This window comes from Apteryx rowi, unplaced genomic scaffold (genome assembly GCF_003343035.1).
Source record: "Apteryx rowi isolate R43461 unplaced genomic scaffold, aptRow1 scaffold_348, whole genome shotgun sequence".
Taxonomy (NCBI): Eukaryota; Metazoa; Chordata; class Aves; order Apterygiformes; family Apterygidae; genus Apteryx; species Apteryx rowi.
In genome coordinates this window covers 453,782-479,207 of record NW_020449952.1, presented here as the reverse complement: position 1 = coordinate 479,207, position 25,426 = coordinate 453,782, and the positions used below count along the sequence as shown (strand labels likewise).

The 25,426-nt window shown below is 34.6% G+C and overlaps 1 protein-coding gene across 1 annotated transcript in view; it reads left to right on the top strand.

Annotated features, from left to right (window-relative positions):
* Nucleotides 1-25,034, top strand: part of LOC112969399 (monocarboxylate transporter 2-like) — a 30,738-nt gene extending 5,704 nt beyond the window's left edge. The window contains exons 2-4 of the mRNA XM_026072670.1: nt 19,116-19,259; nt 20,843-21,655; nt 24,309-25,034. Of these exons, the coding sequence (XP_025928455.1) occupies nt 19,116-19,259; nt 20,843-21,655; nt 24,309-24,580 (1,229 nt within the window). The 3' untranslated portion in view covers nt 24,581-25,034. The remainder of the gene's footprint in view (nt 1-19,115; nt 19,260-20,842; nt 21,656-24,308) is intronic.
* The last annotated feature ends 392 nt before the right edge of the window (nt 25,035-25,426 follow it).

The following is a 25,426-nucleotide window of genomic DNA, read 5'->3' as shown; positions in this document are numbered from 1 at the left end:
TTTTTTTTTTTCCCTGCAATTTTTCATGTTTGGCTAAGCAGATAAGATCTAATTGTTAAATATTCAAAGCCTTTTGGGGATCCAATTTTGTCAAGGTTTCACAACGTGAAACGTGATTTCTTACTGGGGTCTACTGAGCCACCCTTGGGAAGCCAGTCTCAAAATTAAGGACTTACTGCTATTGACAGAAATAAGTTCTTGTTTTGTCTTTTGTTGTATGCTCATGTTAATTTTGAATAATTATCAGAAAAAAACTTAAATGGCAAAGATTCCCACCATGCTTCTACCACACTCTTTCAGCTTTCAAACCCATAGGATGTTAGTAATGATTTGATGTATATTATAGAAAAGTTTCTGGCAATTTTAATTAAATTAACTCAAGCCCTTTACTGAAATAGTTCTTGTTTACACACAAGCAGGCAACATGGATTATGTAATGAACATTAGTTAAGCACCTTTTTCCTCTTTGAACCTTAGTATTTGTCTTCATCTTAATTTGCTTTTATAGTTAGGCATTTCTGTAAGTAATCAATATCAACAGCTTCTTCATCCTCAAATAAGATTCTTTTTTTTCTCTCCCACTTAGTTTCAAGTAATGGGTCAAAGACAAACAATAATAAATAGAATGCATCATAAAATATATTTTCTAAGGGACTAAAGCTTTGGGTTTGTTTAAGATAAATATCAAGGGACAAACTTAAGCCTTTGATATGTTCATTCAGCTTGTAAAACTTTGACAAAAGAATGCTTATTTTGTGTGTACTAATAAAGTTGGATTAGTTCCCATACGGTTTTTCATATCACTGGATCATACAATGGTTATATTCGTGATGTGTGTTGCAGAATTCAAAGGTAATGAAACAATGGTCTAGCACAACTGGGAAGCATGAGATACTTAGGCAGATACCAGAGAAGCACTGTGGGGAAGGAAAAGTCTATCTACTCATGCTGTGTATACCATTGTAATCATACCAGCACTTTAAATGAAATAATAAACCTAGCACTTTTCAAAGAACTTATTATAGGATTTTACTGGTTCATTGTTTTGGAATCTCTAAGAAATATTCCCTTGTTTATTTTGAAGGGTATATTCAATGGAAATAGAGCTGAACTAAGATAGTTATAAGATATTTCCAAACTGGAATCAAATGGCAACAGCTGAGATTTTTAAGGTGATTCATAAAGATACATAGATGCATATCTGTTTACATAGCACTGTGGACCATGGACTTAGAGGCAGGTTTGTGCTGATGCCAGTGGAACTACAGAATTCAAAGAATGAGATTGTTTTAAATTGTCTGTTGTAATTACTTTAAATGCTCTTTTAAGTAATTAACAGGTTTTCAAGATTTTTGCGGAGATCACATATGACGTGCATAGATAGACATATATATCATACAAAGACCTTTTTGATCAATCACAACCTTTTAATCTAACCGTCTAGCATTCATATTCTATTAAGATCACTGATGTCAAAAGATCAAATACAAATGCAGCTTTAGTAGGTGTATCTATGATTGAAAATTTAATTTAATATTTATCCATGTCCTTGAAAATTTTAGTGCAGTAGAAAAGTTTGCTTTTCTTTTCCACAAATTTTGGCAGTTTTTTTTTTAATAGTCAAGAAACAGTTAATCATTTTCACTGCAGTTTCACCTGACTTGTTCAGATGAGCGTCTACTATAGCTAGACAGCCAAACCAAAGAATGTGATTAAACTAGGAGACTGTATTGTGAAATAAGATGTTGATTTCCTGACCTAGTTCAAACACTTCTTGCAACACTTTTCCACTGAGAGCTTCTACATCTGATGTGCCCTGTTTTTCTGTGTGTACTGCTTTGAAACACTTACCATTACGTATTTTGACTCTTACAAAATTTTGAATGAAGTAATGCTAACCTTGCAGCTTTTTAACAATAGTACATAGAGATTATATGGATGGGATTCATCTGTTTAGTTTTCTGCAGCATAGGTACCTACATCCGAACTAGTTGTCTGGACATCATCTTCTGTTGTCACTCAAGAAAAACAGGCATTTCTCATTCCTTCCTTCCTAAGTTAAATATCCAGAATGTATCAGATAAATCATGTTTTAGAAAGGCTCCTCTGTCTTTTGACTGCTAAAGGAACCTAGAAGAAGAGTTCTGATGTATGTTTTGTATACTTCTTAAGTAATGACACCCTACATGATTGTTTCCCTATACTAATGCAGTATATATTTCTCCCTTGAGATCTTGAAATCTGAGATCAAAGGATGGATAAAAAGTATTAGAAAAGAAGTCCTGTCTTTAGAGGTGCAGAAAGATTAAGGGAAACTCCTAAAGTTATGCTGTACTTTATTCCTGTTTAGGTGCTTAAATTTCCTTTGAAATCAGTGGGAACTTGGGCATACAGAGACAAATGAAACCTCTAAAAACCTCTGATTTTGAGCTTGTACTGGTAAAGGTTTGATTTTCTTTTTTAGCCTTCCCAGTTCTTTTATGCTGCACAGGTCATAATTCCATCACGTTTCAGCAACATTGTCTCAGTTGTACAAATTTTGGTATCATTAGAACTTCCTGGTAATCTTAAAACTATCTATTAGTTTATAAACCTTCCCTAATCTTGCAGTAACTTTTCTCGTACCCATAATTCCTCCTAATTCCATCACTAGATAAGAAGAAAACACAACTGGGAGAATAGCTGGTTTGTCTAATAATTAACAAAGTTTAAATTCTTTTGTAGCTGATTATGAACTGATAGAAATCTATGGATCTGTTATATTTTCTTCTGCTCTGTGAATGATTTGAAAGTTGAATACACTTCAAGCTCTTTTTAACAGAATCCCCAAACATTTCTCTATCAGTATCGGCTGGCAGTACCAGTTCTGTCATGGTGCAGATCTTACTTATGCTGCCATCCTGTGAGAGTACTCCTTTGCCTTTCCAGGAACAGGAATTATGTGACTGAAAATTTGTCTTCTTTTACAAGAATGAACTTCTCTGTCCTACACCTGCCACTTACAGAACTGCAGATCCATCCTCGCTTTGATCTTCTTGCTGTTTTCTACATAGTAGAAAATAATTTATTCTTAGGAATGGCTTAGCCTCAGGATTCTTTGCAATGACCATCAGGGTAGGGCTGGCACCGCAAAGGCAGGCAGGTGTCCTAGGTGGCCTTCCTTGGAAGACGAAGTAATGTTGTGTCCTTGGCAGTCAAATTTTATTCAGAAAAGCTTCAAGACCAGTTCTGTTCTAAATCATTTGAACTGTTGGCTTACACCCAACAGGCAGAATTAATCCTTTCCTATTGTGATGTTATTAAGCTTTGCATATCTCAAATTAGGTGACTGAATATTTGTCTAATGAGAATAGTTCTGTTCTCCAGAACAGCAAGTAAATCAGCAAAGTGCTGGAGGTTTTACTTCTAGATATTCTACCTGAAGACTCTCTTTACAAGAACTATTCAGTCCGTAAGAAAGCAAGACTCTATAACTGTTATCACGAAACATTTAATTAAGCAATATAAAGCTTTAAAGCTGGTGAGAAGCAGCATGACATTACTTATGGCAAGAATAAGGATCTTTCTTTTTTCCCCTGGACATCTGCCCAGCAGAATGCAGTAAAAGAAATGAACGCACAAGCACATAAATACTTTATTGATAAAGAAGTTCAGGTCATGTGCAACATACGGTGAATCTTAGGTCTTATTTGAATTTATAGCCAAGTATTCCAGGGTTGTAGTTTGGCTAGTGGCACTGGAAAAAATAAAAGATGACAGTAGGAAAATTTGCAACAGATCTATTCATATACATAGTGATGAACAACACTTTTCATTGGCAATGTTATGCTCTTATCAAAGACATATAAAATAACTGCCTGCAACTCACCTCCAAGAATGACCACTATGGTGCTAATCCTGGAATATATGTTTAATTTTAAATATGTAAGCGATCCCATCAAGTTCAAAGTTAAGGTAAATTTCTCACCTGTTTAAAGCAAACATATAAACATATGTTTATGTTTGTATACATATACATATGTTTATTTATATATATGCATATGTTTATACACAAGCATTTGTAATATCAAGGTCTTGTGACAATATATCTTCAGTGACTTAAGTACTTCCAGAGGTACTCATGAAAATCCCATTTTTCTTTATATCAACCTTAAAATGACATATCTATAAATGATTCATATCTTTTCCCCATAAGAAAATATAAATGAAGTAAACATTAGCTGTGAGGATGTATTTGAGCAAAACTGGAGCTATTCACTTTATTTAGATAATCATTTGATTAAGCTTTTTGATATGACTTTTTTGTCAGTAAGTTTATCTCTGCTTCATATTTCATTTTTCACTTGTGTCTTGAAAGGATTTTTTTTCCAATAAAAGGTATTTATTGAAAAAAAGCCTTCACCTTATCTAATGAGGTTTATGCATGTTGTTTTCTTGTTTATTTGTTTAGCATGGTGCTCTAAAACCATTTGATTTTTTATTATTATATTAAGGAAGGGAAAAGGAAATTTCTACCTTCTTTAAAAACCACACCGTTTTAGGAGACATATATAAAGAAATGAGAGGAGTACTGAAGGAGTATTTACTTAAATAAAAAGTCTCCCTCTAAAGAAGCTTTTGGAGACTTGCTTCTTAAGATGGCACTTAAAATAAATATGTTTTCCTGACCTTGTTAACAACAGTTAATCAGTTAATCAGTTGCTGGAATCCAGTTTATTTCTAACCTTTTTTTCAGAGACCTTAAAATGTGAAGTTTTAAAATAAAAATCTAAGGACACAGTACAATTTGACTCTAATTATGGGTCTTTCTCCTAACTTAAATTTGGTGCAAGTGAAAAGTTAATTTATTGTATTCCACAGAATTCCAGTACTGCAAAGTGGGCTGAGTAGAGTAGAATAAGGGACCCTGACTGTATGGCTTCTTCTAAATAATTATTGAAGCAACACACTACATAGCAAAACATTCACTGGTATTGACCTGAAATTGTATGATTCTCACATGAAAAGACAATGAAGACAATGTAATCAACATTACAGATGGCTGTAAGGGGCTGATGGACTCAGCAATCATTTTGATTAACATATTCTGATTTTTCTATAAATTTATGGAAAAATATAATGAGCTTGGGAATAAAATGGATGTTAAAGTATAAGAATGTTTCATGTAGTCCTGGTTCCAATTTTACATATTGTTCCTTAAAAATCAAATAGAACATCATGAAGTTAATATATGTGTGAGAGATTCTCTTGTCTTTCACAGTGTACCATAATTTATACTTGTGCAAAGAGTGTGCAAACACACATGAATCACTGCCATTCTGACTTAGATGCTTTTTCTATTTACTTCCTCAAACATAAGCAGTAAGCTGAGTGCAAAGCATTTGACTCTATGCTCACAGAAAGATTGAGCTGAAGTGGGATGTGGGATTAATACAAAAGAATAAATTTGTATCATATATTTTTGATCATTTCTCCTTGTGTTATAAAAAATTTACTTGACAAAGTGCTCAGATATACATATTGCCTAGATCAGTCAACTTTCTAACCAACTGCTTCTCAGTCAGATGTATTAAATCTTACCAGAGAAACATAGTTCCTCCTGTGGGAAGAAAATAATTCTTTTACTAGTAAACCTAAGTAATATTCTCATCACAAGCACACATGTTAAATCCTCACAGAGACGAGTATATTTCACTGGATGATTTTAATATGTTCTGGCTGAAGAATATCAACATAACTTCTCAGATGAAAGGTGGTTCCAGGAGTGCATGGTGTCTAGGCAGCATCTGTATTACAAATCATAAGAAGCCTGTATTTTAATGGCGACTAATTTATTTTGAATTTATGATGCATTGCAACCATTAGAAGTAAGCTGCTTTACATTAGTTCATGGAGAATAAGGTTTCTGTCAGTGGTGGCTTGTTTTATTTCTTGATGTCAGGTAAGAAAATATGCCTGTTTCAATAGCCATAAAAATAATGCCTGCAAGTGCAATAAGATGGCATTAGGTCACTAAGCCACTGATTGTTGCTTTTTTCAGCAGGGCTCAAATATTTTCCTATTCATTTGAGCAAACTTGATCTAGACTTTTTTTTTCTTTCTTTCTTTTTCTCCTCATATTCTGAAGTCATTGTCTGTGGGGATAAATCCTCTGCTGCTACAAAGGAAGGAACTATGGAGAGAATGTTTTGCATGTCGTTTCCTTTCTAGTCCATGCCATAAATACCTTTGTCCAGCTCTGTGGTAATATCTTTTTTCCACTGGTGAATCCCAGGCTTCCTCTACTGATTTTTCGTGACTCTTCCTTACTTGGCTGTATTTTATGAAATATTCTTTTTATAGGGGAAAGCATACTTTCCCTCTCATTAGAGGAAGTCATAATTTTTTCGTTGATTCCAATCTGCGGAAAGTGCATGTGTTGAAGAAGCAGCCCACAGAAGAAATAGCATATTAATATACATAGGAAATGGCTAAAAGTTTGAAAAACTCATCATGTGAAGCTCCTTTCATACTTGGAAATCTGAAAGTGTGTCTTTAACAATATTTTTACTAAAGTCATATATTTTGAAGAGATATGTTTGTGGGTCTCTAAAAAGACTCCAATGATGAAAAGTTTGTGAGATGGGTATGGGAAAATGCAAAGATAACTGACATCTACTCACTTACCATATGGATAATAAATATGATATATTCTGTAATGTTTTCTCTTTCAACTCTCTCTCCATTGGTTAGAATGTTACTCTCAGACGTGTATTTTGATGTAAAAGGTTTGAATAACCTTTAGAAGTTAAGGAGAAGCAGGTAAAATAGGACTAGGATCAAAAGGAATAGAATTTGTTCTTAAATTATTAATTAATTAATTGATTAATTAATTTGTCAATAATCCTTATCTTTTGTTCAGAAAACAGAGCTATTGATAAAAATTCTCCTAAAGATTAAAATTTTAAAAGAATTAGTTAAATTTTAGGGTCTAAAGTTTAAATAAATTGGAAAAATATTCTGTTTTGAAACCTGTAGAACACTTCCAAAATTCTGAAATTGTTCACTAAGTTGTCTCCAATCCTTCTACTTCCTCAAGGATATAATCAAGGCTACTGATTCAGTCACAACTGAAATAAATAACCTGAAAGATGGAAAACATCACATAAATATCGTTACTGGTGCTGATTCAGAGGATGATCTTATGATAAATTCTGTCTTCTCATCATTCTATTTTTGATTTTTTTCTTCACATTTCTAACTATTTAACAGTTTATATTGCTTTTAGTCTTTTTGACTCAGAAGGGAAAATATTCAGTATCACCTTTACATATCATTCTGTAATTAAAAGAGATTTTCTCAGTATCCATACATCTCACTTTTTCACTTGTCTGAAAAGAGAAAACAATAAACAAAGAAACAAAACAGGTAAGGATTCTTGCTTTGAGTTGACAGCTGAATTTACTTGTGTCTTTCCTCCTCCTCCTCCCCCTCTGTATCCCCTTTTACAAATACTGGGAAAAATTAAAGTTCTGCACCTGGCATTATCCCATTAATATACTATTATTGCCTGCATTTACACTCTGAATAATTTAGGTGACAAAACCTAATGAATATGTTCAGTTCCCATTTTAAATGATATCTTTGAACCTCAAATAACAGAATTTAAATTAAAGGACAAAAATCACATCCCCAACTTGTATAAAATGGTTTAGCTTCACTGAATTCAAAGAATAGTCAATGATTTACATCATGTGCAAATCTGGCTCTGTATTTTTGTTTTATGGGTAGAGTGTTTTTTTCCCCCCTTTCCCTTCCCCTTCCCCTTCCCCTTTCCTTTTTGCTTTCCCCCTTCTCCTTCGTTAAATACTCTTTGAACTCCCACAGATGACAACATTAAAATGTAGCCTCCTGTTTTGAATTTTATTATTATTTTAGCAATGTTTTCTTCAGGCAGGTAAGAGAAAAATAATCTTGTTGACAGAATCTTTTAATTCTTTGTGAGCCAGCTAAATTCATAATAGTTTTAAAAGGGGAAATATCAAAACACTGTTTCCTACTTTGAGCAATTGCAGGATCTCCCAAGTAATGCTGCAATTGTCAGATACGTTATTTAGATGTAGGCACTGTATCACCATATGAACAGCTTTATGCATTTTGCCTGTAATAATGAGGCAAATCTGTGACTCACTGCTAAGCTAACATTTACAGTCCAAGAGTATGCCTCTCTAAGCACTACATGTGCTTTGCTTAGGTAGTGAATCTTGTGGACAAAATATTTAATATCTCATTCTTCTTTCAAGTCTTAATAACACACCCAGTCTTTTGGAGGATGATGTCTTTCTCATACAGATAGCTATCTGCAAGAAGTGGTAGACTTCATTTGGAAATAATCTAACAATGTTACTGGCAGTGATCTAAATATGATGACTTTTCAGGACACTTTAAAATTATAAATACATCCAGATTTATACTTCTAGTTTCATATTCTGAATATGCAGATGAGATGTAATGATCCACTTATGGTCCATAATTCACAGTAATTGGTCCATGGAAACATCATAGGTAGACTGAGTGTTTTCAATTTGAAGTTTAATTAAATGATGTGAAATTAAGACTAGAAGAGGACTATAATAAAGTAGGGAATGGGAAGAGGAAAACAAAAATAATAAAGAAGCAAATAACTAAACAATGGACATATATAATTCCATATGTCTTGTGCTTTCTCTGAAATTACATATTGTTACCTGTAGCAATATAAAAGGAATCATTTCCAAGTTAAGTCAGATATAATATTATTTTGGGGAAAAAAAATGCCTGTAAGATGGTGTGCAGGGTAAAAAGGGGATATTTGTTTTGAGAACATTAATATGACGGGCAATTTGTAGAAGACAGAGAAATTCAAATGGCGATATTAACCTTAACTAGAATTGATTGAATTTTTCACAGTGAATGCATTATCTGAAGGATGGGGGGGTTTTTTTTGCAAATTATTAGTGAACTGATCTGATTTGCAGAGAATATGTCTTATATTCATAAGAACTACTAATCTGTGCAAGATATTCATAAAATGTTTGCTTTGACTTTTTGCTCTCTGTGATGTCTGCTTGGTGTCCAAATGACAAAGTATTGTTCTGCTTCCAGGCAAAGTAGCCAGAGATTTTTAAGAAGGTGTATAAAAGTCATGAATAATAATAGGGAATAATAAATAGGAAGCAATGAGCAGTGAACACTTATGAATATTGTGTTCACGTGCGCACACGTATATTCATGCAAAAGACAGTCACTGCCCAAAGAGGAAGAAAGAAAAAATCAAGGGAAACATTCGTAACTAACAAATAACATGGCTTAGAAAAATGGCCGTGAAGAAATAATATTAGCTAGCTTTGTTTGGTTTTCCAATGATTAGTTCTGAAATTAACACCATATTTCTTACTTTCAAGTTGCTATAATTATAGCTGTGACAGTGCTATACTGTAATCTCTCTTTTTCCTTTCAGTATCATGAACTGCAACAATAATGAAAATTGTCCTTCCTTTGTAACAGCGGAATGTACAAAACTTGTTTGGCAATCATCTGGTTCACACAGTTAGCAAAATGTAAAGGCAAGTTTTATAGCTAAAAACTGTTGTGGCAAGGCACAATGTACCAAAACCTAAGTCTTCTGTATATTGACCTTTAGTTGCAAATTTTGAGGTCATTTGAACTCACTAGTGAGTTCAGACATTTCCAAGTATATATATCCATATATATATGTGCTCTATATTATTTCAGAAAAAGAAATCCATTTATGTCATGAGAAGTTCCACAGCCAAATGAGAAAAAAGGTTATAAATGTTATCATAAACAAACATTTAGATTTGTTTGTTTATATTATAGTGAATACCTCTCAATAAATATTGCTATCTCGGCCATGTTTATCTTTCTATTGCATGAATGTACAGTACCTAAGTCTGGGTCTAGCAGGTCCAGGCTTTTGGTAAGATTGTTTTGGAGATAAAAGAATGACTATAAATACTTGCTAGCTATAAATTACGCTTTAATTTCAGGATAGTATTAATTTTCATTCATTCCCTGAAAGCAGACAAATTAGGATTAATTTTAAGCTTTTCAGAAATATGATGCTTCTTTCAGGACAAGTGCCCAGACACAGATATTACCACACTGAACTAAATTTTTCACCTGGGGAGCACCCACAGAGGAAGAAGGAGCACTTACTGGAATGGATAATATTTCAAGATGAGACGTCTGCAATAAAACTGCTAAATGTTTTTGTTGGGGCATTTCTATACTTAGAGTTATGCCTCCTGAACCCCCGGTGGAATCCTTAAAACACATAAATTTAATGCAGTTTATTTTTAATATAACCTTCCTGTATTTTTGACTGTATAGAGGTGAAATTAGAGGATCTTTTTTTGATTTTTCATTTAAAGGAGAAGTAATCTTTTGTGGCAGAGGTTCATTGTGCATGTCACCAGTAATAATATTTAGCTGAAATCTCTAACACACTTTTGGGTTTGGAAAAAAATATGTTAACTTTATATTCACACAAGCACATGAACTCTAAAGGAGTTAAATTAGTTGCTGTTAAATTATAAGCAGGATAAAATTGATGTATTTTCTTCTGCAGGAACTTTCATTAATTTTTCAAAGTACTTACGTTTGCCATTGAATTTTCTAATGATCACATTGATGCATTTATTGCTTAAGTTGCAAGCTTATAACAACAATTTTCTCAGAAGAAAACAGCAGTTTTCCAAGAAACGCATTTGTGATTCATGTATCATGTGCTGATTCTATTTCTGGCGATGCCCCTTACAGAAGCATGCAGGCCACTTTGTGAAAAATATGTGCCTGGTGTTACATTGTGTCTATTTATACGCATCTCTTTTATAGGTGCTTTGGTTCCACCTCATCATTAACTTGTTCCCTCCTTTCCTCTTCCTTCTTTCTTTCTTTTTTCCAAGTGTAAAGACTATTTTTTGCAAATAGCTATTCATGTGCCCCGCTTTACTAAGTGATACTGATATTAAAGTGAATACAAACATAAGTGCAGTTTAAAAAATGCTGTGGTGTTTTGTGGCATCTGACTTCTCTCACAATAGATGTGGCAATACCAAATTTGAACAACTAAGTTTGAAGCAGAACTCTTTTTCTGTTTTCTTTTCTTTTTCTTTTTTTCTTTTTTATCAATGAGCATAAATGGAACCTGATTCTGAGAACTGTTGAGTATTTAGCAACTTGTAGAATTACAGTTATTTCTGATTAAATATTATGAAGTATTGTATTGCTATCTTGAAAAGAAATGTTATAAATCAACTTAAAATCTTCTGCTTTGTGACTAACTGTTTTAGCTTTTCATGAAAAAAAGCTTCCATAGCAGAACATGCAAAACTTAATTAATATCCAGCATCAACATGTACTGATGCATATAACAATCGGCATGGATACACCTTGATTAAAAACTGGGCAATTTTCACACTTTTAAAGTTTGATATATATGCAGAAACTCACTAACCTGAAGTTAAGTTTTCTAAATTACATGGTCCATAACTCCATACACATTCACAGAACAGCCAACAAACAAACTAATAACCTGTAAACCAGTCAACAGCTTTAGTCGAAGTACATATTGCCCTTGGTTCATATCTCTGGTGTATCAATGCGGAAAACACCAAGACTGTAATTTCTCCATAAAGCAACACATTTAGAGCAAGAATCAGCACCACTGATCACTTATTTATGTTTCTTCTGAACATTTCAGGAGAAAAGACATCACTCAGCTCATACTTGCAGCCTGACATATATATTAGTGACTTGAGCATCTTACTGACATCAGTTTAAAATTATAAACTGTAACCTTTGGGGGGAAGAAGCTTTAGAGAAGCAGCCAGTGTGCTGAGGCAGTCTACCATGACCCAGGCTCCTGTGGGCTATCACACACACGGTTATTTTCTTTCTTATGAAACTCCTAAGAAATATCTGAAAATCAAAATAACCCTCATTAGTAATCAAAAGTTAAAAATGTAATAGAATTCATGGACAAAAGTGAGGATATGTGTATCCCAGGTAATGAAACTGAGAAAATGCAGTTTGAGAAGGAGAAGTGATGAGCAGGGGGTGATGGACTGTTTAACGACTGAGTGCTTCCCCCCAGCATGCTGCGCTTTCGGCTGCTGAGCTACCTTAACTCACAGTGTAGCTACCCTACCTCAGTGTTAGCCATTGCCTTTTGGTGATATTTATTGCAGAAGCTTTTTTTTTTTTCCTCTTTGCTTTCTGTCAAGGTTACTATATTATCTGATTTTATGAAATCAGTGCAGCCAGTTGTAAATGTTACATGAAATGGGGAAGGGAGGGGGGGAGGAATACTGCCAATTGCACGGAGGAAATAGAGAATTCTTTACAGCTGTTGTTGAACTGTGTCACTTTTGTTGCTGCTGTACAAACACACAGAGTGTGTCAGAAGTGCAGACAACCATTCCTAGAAATGTTATGAAAAGTATAATACAAAAATAGCTGTATGACATTTTAATATTTACCAATTCATACATACTTTTTGTTTGTTTGGTCTTTTTTCTGTTCCCTGCAGACTTCTTTAAAAGTACATACAAGACTATTAATACTATTTATCTAAAGGTTTTTGAACTAGAGGTAAAACTGTCAGAGAACACTCAGTGTTTTGACTTAGGCCTGCTTGAGAAAAACAGATTTTTTTTTAACAAATTTAAAACTTTATCAGAATCAGTTTTGATTTGCTTTTCTTCTGGATGCCAGAAAAGACATTCTACTAGCAGTACTGGGTACTTGTATAAAGCATTTGTAGTAAAAGGAGTAATTTAAAAATGAAAGATAAGGCTCTACTTCAGCAAAATCTTGGGGACTCTTTGCTAAAAAAGTGAATCAGCTCCTGTAAATGGATTTTGTATTTTTTAAAAGAAAAAAAAAATCTGACCATTATTAGCAAGTGGTTTATTATAATTTTAATGCTTAGAGTTCCTCTGGCTTTTACAGCCCAGTGGGAAACAGAAATAAAACTAAAGCAAGACTGGATGGATAGTTGCATTGACTCTGCTGAGCAGATGGCCAAAATTGTGAAATTGTACTTGTGCTTAAATCATTTGAGTTGCAGGATACAATCTAAAACTTCATTAGTATAACTTGCACTAATGCAACTTCAAATATTATTATTGCATTTATTTTCATCTTCTTTCAAGATTTCACTTTATATAAAATGTCATATTGTTCAGATTGAGTCACTTCAGGTTGCTTTTGATTAGTGACACTGTATGAAGTACTAATTTTTAATATAGGTTTAGAAAATTACATTTATATTTTAAGCTAGCTCTTGTCTAGTTCCATACTATAGATAATGCAGATAGGAAAATATAAAGCATAAGTGGGCTGGCTGTATGTGAATAAAAATACAGAGATGAAGGGGGTTTAATTGCATCATGTATTATAGCAGTGAGAAATCAAACTAAGAATACATTAAATACGTGTAACCTAGTTTATGTACTTCTTAAAGAAACTGTAACTCCTTCAGTGAATATAAATGTAGAATAGACCTGAAGATGATCTCATTACAGAAATGAAAGACATTTTATGGCAGCTTGATGCTGCTACAAACCAATCCCTACTGTTATAACCATTCTGACTAGTTATTATACATTTAAGTTGCAGAGCATTTTTCATCTGTTATACAAAACACTCCCTATTTAGGCGAGAACTGTCTAAGAGAAATATTTTTCTTCGGTGTTCGTATGAAAAAAAATGAGAGAAGGCAGCAAGAATTCTAGTGTCCTAGATTCTCTTCCTCTTATAAATTAATGGAGCGTACCTAATACATTTGGACTGATAAATGTTATTCTACCTGAGAGATGAGCAAGATATAGATTATATGCCAGATAAATCTTTATTCTATTTTGTGGCCTTAAAACTGATCTGCCGGTATTAATACCTCTAGGTATTATGAAATGGAAATATTGCTATCTGGTTTGCATCGTTTAAGCTTTTAGAGACGTTAGATATAGAGTTGCTGCATTGTTTCCAAAGTCAGAGCATTTTTTGAAGTGTATATTTTCTTAGGGCTGAAAAAAAAACCCAAATAAATGTATAGATATGTGTACTTGAGTGTATGTGTGTCTCTGTGAATGTAACTGCATGAGAAAAAATATTAAATATATTAAATATACTGTATTTGTAGTATTTAGTTTGAGCTCTGCATCTGTTTCCACAAAAATAGCAAGCCACACATTTCTTTAGAAAGAACTTTATTGTTCAAATTCTGTTTAGACAATATTAGCACAATAAGCCTATTTTAAGGGGAAAAAAAGTGATTATTTCTTCAAAATAAATCTACTTATTATTCAGTTATGTAGTCTTTTTATTGCTTTTCATTTGCAACAGCATGGCTTAGCAGAAGGAGGAAGATTTAAATGCTGATCAGAAAGTTAAACTTGCGAGAGGAAAACATAGATTATTGCTGCCTTAGTTATTTTAAGAAATAATAACTTTAATTTGTAAGAAATATATTATATTTTTACCCAGAGGTCTTGGTATTCACCAAAGACTAGTCAAAGCAGCTTTGTCCTTACATTTTTCACAATACAGATGTACAAGTAAATGTTTTGCTTAGCCATCAAAATAGAATTTAATCAAAATAGGTGTTATAGGCTTTGTATAAAGCATCATAATCATCTCCCAGATGAATGAAGCAGTGTCTGCTCACATAGCTGAAACGACTTTTGCCATCCTCCCCTTGAAGTGTGATGAAGGACATGAAAAGCTTCTATTGTCTGTTGCCTTCTTCTAAACTATTTGTGTTGTGCTGTATAACCCCTCCCAAAACTGTTCTTCAGTGGCACCATTTACAGCTGCTATCTGACTCCTTTTCTGGAAGTCTGTTCATTACCTCATACAGAAAGATATGAAACAAAAATACAGCCAGGAGACTGTTAGCATATTATGGTAGTGGTCTTAAATTTGGTTTAGGGAGTGGATAGTCTTTGTGGCTAGTGGTTTGTAGGTGCTAAGGGAGAAATCAGAGTAAATATTCTTGTGAGCCCTTCCTGACTTAACATCTGTTATGTAGTTACTTTAGGCTTCAGGAGAGTAGACACACATATCCAGCAGGCCTTTAGTGCATTAACTTGAATTAATGTATAGCATGATTTTGCCAGTGATACATTACCTAAACAACTTAATTTTGCTTTGTCTAAAAAGAAGAAAAAATGCAAGGAATATAGATACATACTGGCATGTGAGCATGGCTTAAATAATTGTAGAAGCTGTTCAATGCCAAAAGAAAATTGTGCATGGCTATAAAAGGCATGATGACATGCAAACAACTGCAATTTATATAGATTCATATATGCTGAAGTATGAATGTGCATCACTTTAGGAGATTGCAAATCCAAGAATATACACAGATGTCACAAGGAAATGTTTAACATAGTCATCAGGTCTGAAGGGTTCCTAGATAACTTATGGAGTTGTCTTAATCTAACTTTATGGTTTATATAACAATTAATATTCTCCAAATGCATGAATTTTAAATAAAAATACTGAAATATACTCAAAAAAAAAAGGGGGGGAAGGAATGGAGTGGTGGTAGTAAATATGCATCACTAACTTGAAGAAAGCATCTCAAAGAGAATATTAGTGTTAAAAGAATGTTCAATTCATTTTCAGCTTATAATCCATTCCAGTTTTAGGTCATTTGTAAATGCAGAGCTTGGACCCATCAGACAGCTTTGACTTTCCTCTGGTATCTTCACCTACTATCTACCTCAATCAATACATCCATGTTTGACCTCTAGTTAACTGGTTACAATGTAGGTGAGGCTAGCATTATGTGTTTTGACCTGAAAAGCTGTATCTTATGGTCCTGGCCTAACTGCTATAGTTAAGATCAGCAGAGCAATTTTCTTGTTTCTGAGAAGGAACTGTTTGCAAAGCAATCTCCCTGAAAGAATTATACTAGTAAACTTGCCATTTCTGGAAAAAACAACAACAACAACAAACAAACAAACAACCCCCCAAATGCCCATCCCCAAATCTCTAAACAAACAAACAAAAAAGGATAATTTTCCTGCCTTATCTTCTTTACTTTCTAGGAGAAGGAATTAAGGTTTGATGAAACTGTATTAAAGAATAAGGATATTTTCATTATAGTTAGTATTTCTTTGGGGGGACTATTACAACAGAACTTACTTCTGAGCTTGGTTATCATTTGAAATATTTGTCAGTGCTGTACAATGCTGTCTTTTTGATCCATAGTTTTATTTAAAATAAGTCAACAATATAGCAATATTGTACAATACTGTTTTATAATGGTTTTCCTCTCTTTCCAATACCTGATAATCTGCAATGTGTGTATTTACCCTCATCTTTTTCACACAGTCTCACACCCATCCTTCTGGCTTTTCCACACTATCATTGCTTAATGAGAAAAGAAACAGTTTGCTAGCAGGCCTTTCAATATCTGGATTATTACTTAAGTCTTCACATAAGAGCACAATTCAAGGTGCTGCTTCTAGTGAATAAATCTGTAAATAATATAGCCAAATTTTTCTCTATTATGATTCCTCTTTCCTAGATTTTTTTCCTAAGGATCAGGAAAAAAATATTTTCAGTGTCACTACAGAAAGGCAACATTTATTACTCCAGTAATTTTTTTGTTAACAAATGCTAAACAAACCTTTATGAGTTCAGATCACTTTTTCAAATACTTCCATCTCATCACATTCTAGCATTTTGGAAGTGAAATATTGTTATTGTGGATTTTTTTAGTAATGTTAATAATCAAAAATTTTTTTCAGAAAGTTGTCTTAAATTTAATTTACAAGATTTTTGCTTTGAATCAGACAAAGCATTCAAGGAACCTTTTTTTTTTTCTGATTCAAAAGAAATATTTTGTATAGTTCACACATTTCAAACATGTCTTTCTTTCTAATTCAAACATGAGCCAAACTGTTGATTGTTCAAACTTATTTATATAAAAGAAGTCATGATTGAAACTATGCTTCAGCACAAGTTTATTAAGACTGGAGAAGGAGGCATGATATATTTGGACAGTGCTTTGAGCATAATGTGTCAGTCTTTCGTATCTCATTGCCTCCTCCTATGGCCTCAAAGGAGGGGAATACCCCCCCTTATCACTGTTCTTCTACTCAGTGGTTCCCCCCAAATAGAAATAAAGAAGTGTTAGGTATCTCCTAACACAGGCCATCGGCTAAATGTTTTAGTGTTTCATATGTGTCTTAAAGTCTGTTAATAAATCTCTGTGTTGTTGTATATTTGGTAGGCCATCCCATGTCATCGATTTTTAAGGGAAAGTCCTGTTGATTTTCAATATACAGTTGTGCTTAAACTGCAGCAGAACTAATAGAGCCTGGTTTCTTGCATTTATGTGTTTCCAACCTGAGCGATACTCACTTCAGTGTGAGCAGCCTTTACCTTCCCAGGATAATAGCTGCACTGTTTTCCTCCAGGTCTCCTATCTACTTTAGACTGCACAGCTGCTTGGACAAGAAGATACAGTGGTTTTGCTAGTGCAAAGCTGTGCATATTTGTCTGTGATCAGTGGCCAGGGAGTCCCCCTTTTTTTAAAAACAGGTGCTTCCCTCCACTGCTTGGGACCCAAGCTATTTAATGAAGACACAAGCTGTAAGATCTAAATATCACTGAAATCTTTGCTTTTCCAACAGGTTCATTTGAAACAAAACTCTGAATTCAAGAGTTATAGGGAAGATGGGCAGGCAGAGGGCAACACTGTCATATAAGCTTATTTCTCTAAGGAAGTAGGCTAAAAATTGATCCTTTTGCATACGTTTAAGACTTGCTGTTGATATGGAAATAATAATTTAACAATTACAGCACATCCGTAATAATACTTTAGTACCTTTGAGGTAACTCAAACAGTGGGGCCTAAATAATGCCACATCTATAAAACATACACTTTTAAATTTGGTTGGATTTGGTTTTTTCTCATCATGGAAATTCTGGCATTTATTCCTTTAGATATTTATTGTGAGAGACTTAAACTGTAATCAGTACAGTGAATAATTTGCAGTAAAATCAGATGCAGTGCTTGACATTTCATTTTATGTCAGGTGCCTATTTTATCTTCATTTTGAAATTTATTACTTTTTATTGTGAGTGTTTTTATATTTGTATTAGATAAGTTTAGTTATTGCAAAAGTAAGACTAATCATAATGGTTTGGGCCAAATATAGTGTAATCAGATGGTGTGCAAGTTTACCTAAAGAGCTTTGACAACCTCTTAATCTTGATATGCAACGCACCATCTATTCTAGTCACGGTCGTTTAAAAAACATATAATGCATGTCATGCTAAATTGCACACTAGCTGTTTGTTTAGTATGGACCTAATTACACTATAAACTGAACTGCAGTTGAAACTGAAAATCAGACTTGTAAGCAATATTTTCAAAGCTTATACCATAGGTCTTTATGCTAAACCACATCTTAGATTTTCCCAGACAATCTATAGTCATCTTACTACCCATTAACACTCCTTTCTAGATCAGGTAAGGGAAAATGAGCCTCAGAGGCCAGAGATTTGTACTCTGATTTGACAATGTTCTTAAGCCCATGCATAGGTTTAAGTCAGGGTGCTGGATGTGCTGCAGTATTAAAAAGGTTAGTTATTAGTTGGCCTGCCTGGAGATTCCTCCTCCTCTGTTAACTAGAGTTTTGATGTCTTCCTGATACTTGAAATTCTTCGGTGCTTGCACTTCCAAAACTTCCATTGACTGAAATCGGTACTGATTCTTTGTGAACTGTAACAATCCCTCTTGCTTGTCTCATGTCTTTAATCTGTTGATCCATCTCCATGACTAAATATGTGTCTAAATATATATGTACATATACATACACATATATATACACATATATATGTACATGTACATACATACATACATAGTCAAGGAGGCAATATATCCACATCCAGGTTCATGTGTCTGCATATTCACAGAGTATGTTTGTTAGACAAATCAGTATGGAAGCATCTAAGCTTTTTCAAGGACTGAATAGTAATGGATTATAACCAGTCCTAAATACAAATACATATATGATTGAATACCTCTTAATGTATTTTCTCTCTACCAACAGGTCCCATAAGCAGCATTTTAGTGAATAAGTATGGTAGCCGGCCCGTGATGATAGCAGGAGGTATATTGTGTTCATTTGGAATGATTGCTTCCTCTTTCTGCAATAGTGTCCTGGAACTTTATCTATGTATTGGCGTTGTTGGAGGTAAGAGTCCTGTTTAAAATGTATTATTTATATTATATTATTTCTAATACTGTTGTACTGATGAGCTTTACTGACCAGGAACCTATTGTGCAAAGCATTGTACAAATGCAAAACAAGAGGGTAGCAAGACCAGTTCATTTCAGCTACCTGAACTATCTAATCCTTTAAATTAGCTGGTATGATGTTAAATTATTTCTTAGGATATTTCAGGAACAGATGATTATTTTATTCAGTAAATGCTATATGTATGTACTGTTCCACACTGCACTGTAATTATGGTATAAAAATTGATTGGCTCGTGACAGCACTTATTACAGTCGTTTGTATAGAATTTCACATTCATTGTTTTAGCCTTCAGTCATGCTACACTTCAAACGGGGTGGCAGAGGCTAGAAGAATTCTAGAAAAATGCTAAACCTGGTAGCAGCTTTCTGGAGGTTTGTACATACATACAATCTCATAGAAAAGTACGACAATTTTCAGTTTAATAGCTTTCTGTTTAAAATTCAAGTCAACCCCAAAATAAAATTATTCATGTATCATCAAAGGCCTGAAAATTACCTAAGGCAATGAATTAAAGTGATAATAAGGCCAGTAAATTAAATAACCTCTTCACCATTTTTTTTAAACCATCTCCTCAGAATAAGGAAGGCAAGTGAGATTAGAGGTCAAATAATGGCAGGCAATAAACGAATGAGATAATACTTGTTCCTATATGCAAGCTTATCTTTCTTTATACTGGGGCTATGTAGAAGTGAAAATAGGAGTCACTCTTTATTCAGGGTCTATTCTTTAAAGCTCCATTTTTTTACATCCTAAAATAATCTCAGGGCTGAGGAATGGATTTATCAGAGAAGACAACTTCTCTCCTGTGCAGATGCATAGCTACTTATGCTGTATTGCCTAGATGTCTTACTACAGAGAGGAGGTCTAGAGGTGTAGATCGTACACTTGGCTGACTTGTGGCGTGCCCTTCAGTTCTGCTCCTATGTACATCCTCTTCTTCTACAACATTTCCACCTATAGTGGTGACTTCCGCAACTGGAGAAGCGGAGCCGGATATGCTGCAAAATTAGTAGCCATTTTAATATCCACTTTTGTACACAAGTTCTATTTTAAATTGGGCTGGAAATAAAAAGTGAGGAGATTTTTGCATTTAAATACACTCTGCGTTCTTTGTAGCTGAGGTGACATTTAATAACTTTTGTGAAATGAGCCAAGAGAGAATTATATTACAGCTTAGTAAAAACAAAAATGGTGTAGTCAAGGTTTTGATATCATCATTCCTCTGTCATTTCACTGTTTCTGTCACTGCTGAAACAGAGCGATGAGTTTCAGCTTTTATTGTAATGCTGCAGAGGGAAATGACAGAATGCTACCATGACATAGCCTTGGCATTAACTCCCATAGAAAGCAGTGAAGCTATATTTCATTCTCAAATGCTGGTTGCTTTTCATCTTCATTATCACTGGATTCAAAATCACTGGATTGTATACTGATCATTTTAAAAATAATTTGACTACTGTGTGGTATGTTTTTTAGTGCATGGCATGCAGTAATACTGTGTTCTATGTGTTGTTTAGGTCTGGGTTTAGCATTCAACTTGCAGCCTGCCTTGACCATGATTGGCAAGTATTTCTATAAGAAGCGTCCCATTGCTAATGGATTGGCCATGGCTGGAAGTCCAGTGTTTCTAAGCACATTGGCACCTCTCAATCAATTCCTCTTTAATGCATTTGGCTGGAAAGGAAGCTTTCTCATTCTGGGAGGACTTCTTTTGAACTGCTGTGTGGCAGGGTCACTGATGAGACCTGTTGGACCAAAACCAGTCCCCCCTGTGAAAAAAGATGTTGAGAAAGGCGCAGGAGATTCTACCTTGCACAAAAACAACAAGAAGTCTTTTTGGCAAACTATGAATAAATACCTAGATTTGTCCCTCTTCAAACACAGAGGTTTTCTGATTTATTTGTCAGGAAATGTTATTATGTTTGTTGGTTTCTTCGCTCCAATCGTATTCTTGGCTCCTTATGCCAAGCATAAGGGAATTGATGAATATTCTGCTGCTTTTCTGCTCTCTATCTTAGCCTTTGTAGACATGTTTGCTAGGCCTTCAATGGGACTTGTAGCAAACTCCAAATTTATCCGGCCAAAGATCCAGTACTTTTTTAGCTTTGCTGTCTTGTACAATGGTGTCTGCCATATCTTGTGCCCTCTGGCAACAAATTACACTGGCTTGGTGATATATTCTGTATTTTTTGGGTTTGCATTTGGAATGGTTAGCAGTGTTCTTTTTGAGACATTGATGGACCTCGTTGGTGCTGCCAGATTTTCCAGTGCTGTTGGACTTGTCACTATAGTGGAATGTTGCCCTGTTCTCGTAGGTCCTCCTCTAGGAGGTAAGAATCTCTTTTATTTTCTTTTTTCAGACATCACAGTGTAAATTTGCAATTTAATATTGAATTAATCTAAAAATTGTTCTTAATGTTATTTAATGTTTTCTCTGTGATTTTGCATATACCATAGCACTGCACTACACTGACTATCTTAGCACTTTACAGCTTCAGATCCACTTGAAGCTCTGAAGGTGTACATTGTATGCATGAGTAATAGAGAGATTTATAGCATATCTCTCCTGGCCAATAAATCCAGGTGATAAATGTATATTTTCCTAGTACCACTTAGAGCTAACTTTGCAGCCTTAATCTGCATGTACTCACTTCCACTTTGCTCTTTGCCAACACAGCTCTTACTTTCCTGAATAGGCTGAATCCATTAGGTCAGTTTTCATGAAGATCTCACAGAAAGGCTTATAATTTCTCTAACTTAAGGGCAGTTAAAGAGGCACCCACTTAAATTAAAAATTTCAACTTGAGTTTGTCTAAACAGAGAGTATTTGCATGTCTAGTCACAAGAACTCAATCGAGCAGTGCCAGAAAGGAGAGGGGCCCTCAGCAGCCTCTGCCATGCTGTGCCGTGGAGCACTGTGCCCTGCCACACATTTCATGCTGCATGTCTGAGCCAGCTGTTCAGCCTGTTTTTATAGCCGCTAGATAGGTGTAAGGGAATTCAGAGAGTAAATCACCCTGCATAGATTGAATGGTGATATTGCCTATTTCTCTCCTCTGAATGTAAGGGGAGTTTAAAGAGAGCCTAGGTGAATAGCTTGGACTATATCCATAACTTTTGGGCTTCTAGAGCCAAAAATGATGAAAATAGTCCTGAAGGATTTTCTGTTGGTTTTCAGTAAGTATCTAGTAATGCTATTAGTAAGATTACAGCCTTAAGGTTTTTTAGGACATAAGAGACTGAAGAAAATAGGTATTCAAATCTTATTGAAAAGCATAGGCTAAGTGTGTGTGTGTGTGTGTGTGTGTGTGCGTGTGTGTAATGTGAGCCCTACAATACAAAAATACCGATACATTTTCTCCATAAAAATACTGAGAAAATGACCAGTCCTGTGAACATACACTTGTTCCCCTACATTCAAACAAGCAGAGCCACAGAAGTCAACAGGATTAAAGTAATCACATATGTCCAAGTATTTTTAGAATTATGATCAGAATTTGTGTCAAAGTAGCATTCTTGAATGAAACTAAATAAAGCAAAATAATTCTCCTCATTTCAATAGGATAATATTTTTGCAATAAATGTTTAATAGTCCTCAAGATATTCCATATTTCCATGATCTTTTAATATGTGAATTCATTTTGGTAATGGCAGAACAAAATGTATTCTTCTAACACAGGCTCTTCCTATGCCACCTAGTGGGGGGCCAGGCTGGTGACTGAATCTAGCCTTCTCAATCAGGCTCTGAAATAGATATTAATATTAACTCTAAAGATATTAAATCTAATATTAATGGATCAATAGAGTATGCAACTATTTATTTTTCAATTTATTAGTTTTTCAGAAGTTTTGAAAAGCATGTTTATAGTATAACTGTATGAATAATTGACTTCTCTTGTTAAACAGAGACAACAGGGAATGAACACACAAAAAAAGTTAAATTACATTTTTGACTAGTTCATATCTTTTAAATGTTATGCTGAAGTAATGTAAATGGAGAATTTCATTTTTTTAATCAGTTTTACCAGAGTGCTTGTGTATAAAACCCAGTAAATTTTGCTCTACACTAATAGACGAATTATACACTTTCAGTGCTATAGTAATATCATTCGAATTTTTCCTAATACAAGGCTTGTGAAATAAAGCAAAGACTAAAATAATTTGATGGTTTGTAAATGTGCATCAGGTGAATGTGTTGGCATTAGGGCTCCAATTCAGTAAAAGCATCTAAATACGCACTAAATTGATGTGTTCAAGTTACCCTGTGAATTTCAATGATAGTGTAGCTGGGTTCAGAGCTAAGTACTTGGATATGTACAAATGTTGATTTGGGAGCTGAGAAAATTCATAAAGAATGGCTCATAAAGTGGAAGAACAGTTATATTTTATTTTCCTTGCCATAACCAAATTAATCTCAGAAGTGTGCACATAATTTTTAGGTACAGGCTTCAGAGTTCAGAACTCAGCAGCTGCTTGTGATGGCTGAAGGGATAAGCCTTTCTATTTCTTTCACCAGGCACAGAAAAGTAAAAGTGAAAGGCAAGCAGTTGATGCACAGTGACAGCCGCCAGAGAAGGCACATACCTCTTCATCCTATTGTCTGTATGCAGCCTCCATGAGTGTCAGTCACTCCAAAACAATAGGAAACAAAATTAGGAGGTGAATAAAATAATAAGACAATGAAGGAATGAAAATGAAAGAACTAAGAACTGTCTGTCATTGCTCGTTAGGCTTTACTTACTTTGTTCTTCAATATTTTATTGTTGTCAGTGATTCCAATGGCAATTGCTAGTTTGACTAATATAAGTTTTGTTAGAGGTCCACTATATATGTTAGACAAATTTAATTTGTTGAAAATACTTTTCTGTTCCAACTTCAAAAGCATGCAATATATAGATATTTCTCCTAGGGAAAGATCTGGAATGTAATGCATATTCTATTCTCAAGTCTCTCTTTTTTTTTCCCTTTGTCTTTGTCTTTCAGGTTGGTTAGTGGATGTTACTGGAGAATATCAGTACATGTATTTTGTCTGTGGAGTGATCGTGATTGTGGCCAGCATCTGGTTGTTCATTGGCAATGCCATTAACTACAGGCTTTTGGCAAGAGAAAGGAAGTTAGAAGATGAGAAGCAGAAAGCACAGAAGAACGCCGACCCAAAAGAAGCCGAACCATTAACAAACAATGAGAATGAAGATGCTTCCAGCAGGGCCAACAAAGCTCTAGAAGATCCTTCAGAAAGAGAAACCAATATTTAATTTGCAGTGTAGCTCAGAAGTCAACATTTATGACTTCCATTAGAAATATCTTTTTCAAGACACAGGCCAGGTTTTGTAGTAACAATTATCAGTCACAATATTGGATGGGAACAGATTTTTGCCCCATGGCAAGACTCCAAGTTAAATTACCATTTGCAGTTTATTTACTTCAGTGATACAAAATTGAGGTTACAGAGGTAGTGATTCCATGCAAACGAGTCCATCCAAACTCTGGACAATCAGAGTCAGGTAAGCCAGATTATAAAGCCTTCCAAAGACAAACAGCTTTGTTTCAAAAGAACTTCTAATATAAAAGCATCTCTTAATCTTATTTGGGAAGACACTTTAAGTTCATCTTTAGAGTATTAGTAAAATCTGTTGAAATAATCTGCCCACACTGTATTTACAACTAATATTAAAAAAGAATATAAGCTCAAGGATTTGTTTCTAAAATCACAGAATCACAGAATGGTTGAGGTTGGAAGGGACCTCTGGAGATCATCTAGTCCAACCCCCCTGCTCAAGCAGGGTCACCTAGAGCACGTTGCACAGGATCGCATCCAGGCAGGTTTTGAACATCTCCAGAGAAGGAGACTCCACAACCTCTCTGGGCAACCTGGTCCAGTGCTCTGACACCCTCACAGTCAAGAAGTTTTTCCTCATGTTCAGATGGAAGTGTCTGTGTTTCAGTTTGTGCCTGTTGCCTCGCATCCTGTCGCTCGGCACCACTGAAAAGAGTCTGGTCCCATCCTCTCGACACCCTCCCTTCAGATATTTGTAGATGTTAATAAGATCTCCTCTCAGTCTTCTCTTCTCTAGGCTAAATAGGCCCAGAGAGGCCCAAAG